Raw genomic sequence first — 9,094 nt, forward strand, 5'->3', positions numbered from 1 at the left:
ACACACACACACACACACACACATACATACAGTGTTATATGAGTCTTTCCCTGGTAGCTCAGTAGGTAAAGAATGTGCCTTCAGTGCAGGAGATGTGGACTCAATCCCTGCGTTGGGAAGATCCTCTGGAGAAGGAAATGGCAAACCACTCCAGTATCCTTGCCTGGAAAATCCTCTGGACAGAGGAGCCTGGTGGGTTGCAGTCCATGGGGTTGCAAAGAGTTGGACACAACTGAATGACTAATACTTTATTTTTTCAATGTTTATAGTATAAAAAGCTACTAATTCAGTTAGTGTAAGTTGAATGAATGTTTCAGGAATCTTTTCTGAACCTGTGATATCTATATTACATGGGTTCTCAAATAAATTGAAAATGGGATTGTTGATGTCAGTGTTCTAGATTCTAAGAAAAGTAGCATTAGTGTTTTAGGCCTCTGTGGGCTTCAGTCTATACCCAAATTTTTAGCTTGGGCATTCTCTGAAAGTTGCCACTCTTGTGTTATTTTAGGGATAATAAAAATGTTATAGTACTTTGCTTTCATTTAAAGATGAACAGTATGATAACATTCATACATTGATTCCATTATTTATACATTATTTCATTTTTTTAAATGCCATTAACTTTTAAAAATCCATATGGTGACAAATCCTCTTTGGACATTCCAGAGACAGTCTAATAGTCACAACATGCCTTTTTTTGATAGAGTGCCTTAGAGTTTCCAAAGGCATATTTATGCACAGCATCCCATTTGACCTTTACAGGAATTCCCTAAGATGGTCCAGTTCTTAGTCCCAGTTTACAGACAAAGAAAATGGCAGCCACAGTGATGAACTGAAGTCTACTCAAAGTCATATAGAAAGCCTTCAAGTTTATGCTGACTATGAAAGAAAAATGAATTGGGAAGAATCCTAATAGCATCCAATCCTTAGCAACATTTTGATAATTATTTACCAACTTAGTCTAAGCCTTAGAAATGCATAAATTTTAAATATGATTTACAACAGTAGAAAATACAAAACTCAATATTATAAATTAGATATCTTGATGTTTAGATAATACAGTTTATTATCTAAAGAGGTATTTAAAATCATTCTACTATAATTATCTTAGCCTAATTTCAGCTGAATAAGTCTCACAAAATATCTAACAAATCAATAGTTTGGGTAGTTGGCTAGACTGTGTGTGCTAATTTAGCAGAAAAACTGAACTTTAAAATTTTATGAAGTCGTGAGTATATGGTTATGTACATCATGAGGCCCTACCAAGAGGAGGTAAAGGAAACTGGTAAGAAGTCAGTTTGGGATAGGTTTTGGCAGGAGAATGGGCAGTAAACAGCTTGACTGGGAAAGTAAAGGTTCTAGGAAACACAGACCTTTAAAACACTGAGCTGCAGTCACTTAACATACTTGGAGGTCCCGGGGCTGATTCTCCATAGCTTTCTTCAAAGTAAACTTCTGTTTTGAGTACTGGGATGGCCCTTCTCTCCAAGAAGATAAAAGCATCTCCTAAAACCTCATCTTTTTTGGCAAAAAAAATTGTGAAGGGTACACTCACCAGTTGATTCTGGTAGGCAGTGACCGCTGTAAAAACTGTTTCTGGAAAGATGAATGTTCTGAATTCTTCAGACTTCAGATTGAGTAATGAGGCTGTGTGGTCTTTCTTCTTAATGATGTGCACCCGTGGCTGGTACTTATGCATTGAGTTCAAAATTATCTACAACAAAGAATGGAAAGTACAGTACTGAATTTTAGGTTTTTATATTGCTAAACAGGCCCAATTACAATGAGGCAAAGAAAGAATCATAAAATCTACAGTTTCAAATGTAGTTTTAAGATTAAAATCTACCCTTTCCATTCTCCAGGCAAGTAATTTGTACATAATACTGCAGAGTCATCATTGTGAATCACATTTTACCAAAACAACTGCAAATAACACAGGTTGTTTCAAGTGTTCTTTCTAAAATTATAGAGGACAAAGTCATCTGGAGGATAGGTTTATTTTGAAAAAAATAGTTTTTGTTTCTTAGTCTGGTTAGACCAAAGGCAGTATGTCTCTAAATTTTCTAAAGTAAGAAATTACATATTCAAGGAAGCCAGATTGTTACTTGGCACAGTGAGGGTTTGGGGGTTGGGGTGGGTGGCGGATGGTAGGGAAATAAAAGGCAGTGAGGTGTGAGATGGACTTTGGTTGGAATACTGAATTGATACTTTCTTGCTCTTTTAATCTCGGGCCAAGTGATCTAACCTTTCTCACCCCATTTTCTTAAATCCAAAAGCATTTAAGTTTTAAACTCTCAGGAGTTGTGGTGAGAATCAGATGATGTAACTCTTGTAAATCACATAGCAAATAGGAAGTGCTCAGTAAATATAACTGTATCATCATCATCACCATCATGTCTGATAGCTTCACTGATTCCAACTTCCAGTTACCAACTAAATAGGAATGATAATGACAGCTGTCTTCCATTCTATAGCTAATAAAAGTTGCCCGATACTTAGAAACATACCCTTGTTTACAAAGGCACTATTTTTCATGTATCATTGAAATAAAATACAATTGCCATTATGAAATTTGAGCAACAAATTTACTTTCAGATATTAAAGATTTTCTACATCTCCCCCAACACCACACCCAGACAGCTACCTAAGTATACAAAATTGAGTATGTTTTTCTTGGGATAACAGGGCTCACATTGTATGCCCTTCACCCCAGGAGCCTAGCAGAGAGCATGGCTCTCAGAGGAGGTGTTTGATACTTGCTACGGCAGGACCAGGGCCAACAGCATGCAGTACTGTCGCTCTCTTGTTTCCTTGGCTAACTTGGGTGTGTGGGTGAATGTTAATGCTGGTTGACTTTAGGAGAGTTAAATACTAGTCACTGTGAGATAACTGATACAGAATCAATCTGTTTCTGTCCTGAGATATACACCAACAAAGTTACAGGGCATTAACTGGCATCTTTTTCTGATCCCAAATCTGAATAGGAATTACTAAAGCAAATGAGAGCTTAAAATGAATCAAAATAAACTTTAAAAACTTATCTCTTTGTATAATGCATTTATTCCAAGGAATTGAAGATATCTGTGCTCAGTCCTAAAATGAATAAACTTGAAGTGACAAAGCCAAACATTTGCCTCCTGAAACTGGTATAAGAAAAACCTGAGCATTCAGTACATGTTCTACTAAGAAGACAGGAGTTTTCAAATCACATACGCACACACATATATACACACTGGAAAAAGCCCTAAGCTTTAAATAAGGTCCCCTCTTCCTTATTTATACCAGCCCTAGGTTAATTTCCTTTAGGAAAGGGTATTGACTCTGACAGACTATCAGGCAGATAGTCTGACAGACTCAGGTATCTGACAGACTCAGGCCCGAGACTGAGTCTCAGACCCCAGGGCTTCTCAAACCTCTGCTCAGGCTTTCATGGATTTAAGAAACATTGATAGAAATGTAGACTTTATTTCATTGGAGAAATAAATTCCTGGAAATAAGAAATTTTCCTATTATAAAACCAAAAATGTATCTGTAAAGGGAGGCTTCTTCAGGGCTGATTCAGAGAACTTGTCTAAACAACACAAGATCTAAAAAATTTCCTTGTAGTTTTCAGAACATACTGTTTCTGTTGAAAAAGAGATATATTAAATAATAAAATTTTAAAGCCAAAATGGATATTAGCAATCATCTAAGATTTAGGCAAACAATTTGTCACGGTCTGATCTTGGCATTATCAGACTAGAACCCAGAGCTCCTGAAGTATGGCTTAGTGCTATTCCTCTCCATGACACTGATGCTGAAAGGAAAACACACCAATTCTGGACAACTGAGTTGTAGGTTAACCTAGTTACTCTGACTTGGTCAGGATAAACAAGGTCTCCTGTGGGCATATGGATGGTGGCAGTGCCTGAAGTGATTTACTTGGTTTTACGTTCAATCCAATTTTTTGAAACCATGTCTAGAGCTCTCTAATTTATTATCTATGTATATGTAACCAATTTTTTTGAAAAGTTTTGAGACTCTTCTTCTAAATTGCATGGATCCAATAAAAATTAAAACCTTAAGTAACAAGAGCCTTAATAAAAGGGATAAGAGAGAGAATAATTATATCAGAATATCTAAGCCAAGGAGAGAAATTATGAAAATACCAACTTGCTTTCTGGCAAACAGGGCAAAGAAAAAAAAAAAAAAAAGAAACAGTATTCTCATCAAAAAGAAGCATACATGTCTGTCTGAAGTTTCCTTAGCATAAAATCTAAAACACTTTTTAAAATGTAAATCTTTACTTAAGTGCATGAAATAACATCAAAGATAGTTCCTTAAAAAGCATTCTTAGCAATTGTGTAAAAGCCTGTGTCAACGGCTGTTCTATTAAATGTTGATAGGAGCTCAGAATTCCAGTTTCTCTTTTCTCCACATTTGATGAATTCCTTATTGATATATAAAATCAAATAATTTTGTTTTTAACTGCAAGACTTCTCTGTGTTCTAATACTCATAAGATTCACTACAGAAGAGATATGTAATGAGCGAACAGCACTTTTCCAAATGTATTTGTACGTAAAACCCTTTGGTCCCATTGTATCTCACAAGAATGTATTCTGCAGAACATACTTTGGGAAACCACCATAGGAGGTCTCAGCCCCATTCCCTTTATGCTGTGTTATCTATCACTGATAGAAATTAAATATTTAATCCAAGAATGGGCTGTAGTAACCTCCAAAATGCACATTCCCTTTGTTTAGTTGGCACAGGTGGTAAAGCATTTGCAGAAGTGGGATTACACGGTGCCAAAGGTCCCTGACCCTCTTACATAGAAATGGCATACAGCATCTCTGTATGTATCAGGGTTCCCCAAAGAACACAAGAATGTTCTCACAGAATGACTCAGAGCTGGAAGGTTGCAGGGGAAAAGGGAGAAAAGGACGAGACTTCAACAGAGAAAGTTTCACGTATCTTCTCCATCTTACCCCGGGAATCCGCGTAGTCCCAGCACTACTTACATGGCCATGTTGATCCAGTTCATTGTTTGTGAGTTTCACCTTTTCAAAAGACACCATCTGTTTGAGTAGCTGCTCGCCAGTAAAAGGAGAGTCTGGATGTACATACAACCTAAGAAAATTATGACAGAATTTTATTGAGACATTTTAAAAAAATCTCACTGTGGGTTTTAAAATATCCTGATTCTAAAGGAACACAGAAATCTCATATAAATGGTGAATTTTTATTTGCCTCATTTAATCTCAAATTTAATAATATAGCAATGCCAAAATGATGCTAAAACATACAAATGTGTTTCTTTGTGTACCAATGATTTTAAAGGGGTAATACTTAATACATTTTCTATTATTGATTTTCAAGGGATAATACTTAATACCTTTTGTATTATTTACTGAGCAAGTTGTTTTTTTAAAGGTGTTTTTTTTTTTTTTCCCATCTAATTAATCAACTACTGGTCTGCTTCTGTCAAATATAAAATTCAATTGTAGATATTTTCAAAGCAAAGTCTAGGTTATAGTAATTGCATAATGAGCTCCTAGTATAAACATTGCTAAAAAGCAGTGAAGACAAATAATTTAAAAGAGGAAACAATTCTAGAGAATCTATCCATTTAAACTCGAAGGTGGCTCAGTTTAAAGTTTGTTTTCTTTATAAGCATGACAGTGCCTAATGCAGTGACTCGGGGAACTTTTAATAGATCACATAGTCTATTTGCTTCTCCTGGTACCTTAATATTATTTCTTTCATCATTACCTAGTTAAGTGCTCGCTAATGAGAGTGAACACAAGCTGGGTAAGCTTCAAATTATTTAGTGTATTTATCTGTAAATAGCCTAAGCACTCCCCCCTCCCCCCAAAAAAGCTTTGATGGGGGAAAAATGTACTTATCAGGTATTTGTCTTTTATTGATCAGCTGCTATGTTTTTGGCTAGCTTTTACCTACTGACAGTTAAATGCAAGTCATTTGCTTTACCTGCAAAGCTTTAAACTAAGTACAACTCTTTGTAAATCACAATCCTAATATCCACTTAACATAAGCTTTTCTGAAGTTGTGGGAGATTATAGAACTAATAACAGGGGAAGGAAATGTCCTTGATTTAATGGGATAAATTCCTTTATCCATGCCACAGGTTATTTATATTTATATTTTGTATAGAATCTTGGTAACTACCATTAAACATACATATTATGGAGGGAACAAAGGAAAGGAAAAAAGTTAAAAAAAAAACAAACAAAAAACCTTTCCTAACAAAATTCGTGTAAAGAATAAGAAGTCTATGCCATGGTTTGTCACACAGAGGACTAACAATAGAAGAATTGGAATCACAGGCTTCAACTCACAAAGCCCACCAGAATCTAAGCACAAAAAGGCCAACAGTACTAAAGATTCTTACCAGACCCACACAAGAACTTTAAAGGTTTTAGGTATTTGTCTGCCTGAATAATTTTTTAAAGGAGTGCTCAGAATTGCCTTTCAGTTGAAGTATTCTTCAATGACACAACCATAATATTAAATAGCTTTTCAAATATCACCCTTCTAAGGCTATTACTCTATATATACAGTTGTTTTACTAATAAGCACCACATCCTGATTAGAAAAGACACTGATGCTGGGAAAAATTGAAGGCAGGAGGAGAAGGAGACGACAGAGGACAAGATGGTTGGATGGCATCACCGACGCAATGGACATGAGTTTGAGCAAGCTCTAGAAGATGATGAAGGAAGGGAAGCCTGGTGTGCTGCAGTCCATAGGGTCACAAAGAGCCAGACAGGTCTGAGGGCCTGAGCAACAACAACCACATCCTACCCACTCCTCCAAAAAGGACTAAAAGTATTTAGTCCTAAAAGTTGGTGAGATGGTCCCTTTTTATGTATCAATTTAACACATATAAGATTAATAAATATTAATTTATTTAAATATCAACTTTTTTAAAAAAGGAAATGTCCTATGAAATTTATTTCATAAATTTATTTATGAAAATAAAACATTATTTAGGTTATATACAATGTCTTGCCCATTACTATGATCAAATGATACTGTCAAGCATCATTTCTTCTGATTAGAAACAACTGACTGATGAATTTTAGTCTAAAATAAAGTCTTTCAAAGAGCTAGAATTGCAAGGAATTTCTACCATAAGTACAAAAATGATCACCTCCCAAATTCTTTACCTTTCCCATATGTAGCTAGAAATCATAGCACTGTCTTTTAATAGCAATAAAAAATAGTTGCTTGTATAATCTAGAATATTTCTATCCTATAAGGCACAAACATTTTAATCTAATATCAATATAAATAAACTGAACTAGGATGAACGAAAAAGCATACAGGAAGCCCCGCTTCTCTCAAGTCTCGTGGGACTTAAAATTCCAGCAATAGCTTAAACATGCTTCAGTTAAGATAGTGTATTGGTACATGCTTTCTTTTTCCAGCCAGAACAGATTAGTAACATAAACAAGGCATGTCATATTCCCAACTGGCCTAAACCAGTTCCCCATACCTTTAGATAGGAGGAAAATGTATGCTAAATAAGAGTGATTAACTTCTTAGAGGAAAGACTTAGGGAAAAAAAAGAAAAGGGGTGGGAGAGGCTGCTTGTAAAAATGGTTAGGAATCTGCTAAATTACTCCGCTCTCTGTCTCCTTTCTTCCTCTCTCTCTTTCCCCTTTAAAAAAAAATTGTAAATATTGGAAAGAAGCTCTAGATTAGTGTGAACTGGCTAGTTAATAGGAAATAGTAGAGAATACTAGTTATATTTATTTAAATATCTATTGTAAATTTGTCATTTACAGTCACTCAAAATGAATGTCATTAAAATTTTTTTAGTCCTGATTGTTATTTAATATATCGATTTGGAAAGGCTGGGATCCTTCCTAGTCTCTTGTGGGAATGGAAAACTCAGAGAGGCTCCTTTTAATCTCGTCTCTAGTGTATTTAACAGACTGTAAGCTTAATAATGTGATCGACTACTAAGTAAGCTTAATATTCCATTTGAACTATATGTGTAAATTATCTGTGTTGATTCTGTGCCTTGACTTAAGACTCCAGACTATATACTTAGAAAGAACCATACTTTGAACCATAACATCAAAGTCCCTAAACCCGTACATTTAAATAAATTCTTAGCCTTGATATGAACTGCTTATCAATTATAAAAATTACATAGTCATAAAACAACTTTAAAGCTGTAAGTTTTGGTTTTAGAGCCCTAAATGTATAATCAGCTATGTAAATGTGAAGTGTAAAATGTAAAGATTCATTGTTTGTATTAAAGAGTGGCTGTTAGATTTCTGTTCTTCAGCTAGTCATAGTCACATAAAGTAAAAGTACCGTTTTCTTCCCTTCAGAATGCTCATTTGGGCAAAGCAGCAGCAATAAAGGTTTGCATGTGATTTGTTAAACAGGGTTCTCCTAGAAAAATACCACCAATGACTAGCACAAAAATGGACATGTTTTGTTTGGGTCATTACCTAACATATTAATTGAATAATTTTTCAGTAAAAGTATATTAACCTGATGTTGAATTACATTTATCCACTAATTATGGAGAGGGGGGAAAAAGAGTTTGTTTTTCATACTTAAACATCTCTGAGCCTTTTACTAGTCAAAAAAGCCCCACATTTACCAAAATGATGTTTACTATATGAAGTTATAACCACACTATGACAAATACCTACTAAAAGCTACAAATGTACTAAAATGCACACTTTTAAAAAGAATTTTAGGGCAGTCACTTCATCAGTAGGTTTATTCTGTTGGGTGTTAGCCAAATAGAAATGAGGGGTGTCATATGAAATGGGTCCAGATTTCTAACAAATATTCCAATTGAAATTTAAGAAAAACTTTGAAATGAATTATGAAGAAAGATAAAATTAAAAGCAGTGTTCTGAGTACAAACTCTGCCTTTCTCAGAGACTAATCCATATTTTGTATAGTTAATCCTGGAGTGCCTGGGCTTGGAACGCTTTCTTACCAGAACTCACGGCTTTAAAAACAGACCTGCTGAAAATTCAAACAGCCAGGGCAGGAGACATTTTGCTTGGCTGAAAATCTGGAGACACAAACCTGGCTGGCAGTGGAGGGTCCGCTTTGCC

At 35.2% G+C, this 9,094-nt stretch overlaps 1 protein-coding gene across 1 annotated transcript in view; it reads right to left on the reverse strand.

Moving 5' to 3' along the window:
* TBX20 (T-box 20) overlaps nucleotides 1–9,094 on the reverse strand; it is a 46,968-nt gene that overhangs the window by 32,340 nt on the left and 5,534 nt on the right. Inside the window, exons 4-5 of the mRNA XM_010831144.1 lie at nucleotides 5,003–5,111; nucleotides 1,556–1,714 (exon numbers count right to left, since the gene is read on the reverse strand). Coding sequence (XP_010829446.1) covers nucleotides 1,556–1,714; nucleotides 5,003–5,111 — 268 coding nt within the window. The remainder of the gene's footprint in view (nucleotides 1–1,555; nucleotides 1,715–5,002; nucleotides 5,112–9,094) is intronic.

This window comes from Bison bison, unplaced genomic scaffold (assembly GCF_000754665.1).
Source record: "Bison bison bison isolate TAMUID 2011002044 unplaced genomic scaffold, Bison_UMD1.0 scf7180017864525, whole genome shotgun sequence".
In the NCBI taxonomy this organism is placed as follows: Eukaryota; Metazoa; Chordata; class Mammalia; order Artiodactyla; family Bovidae; genus Bison; species Bison bison.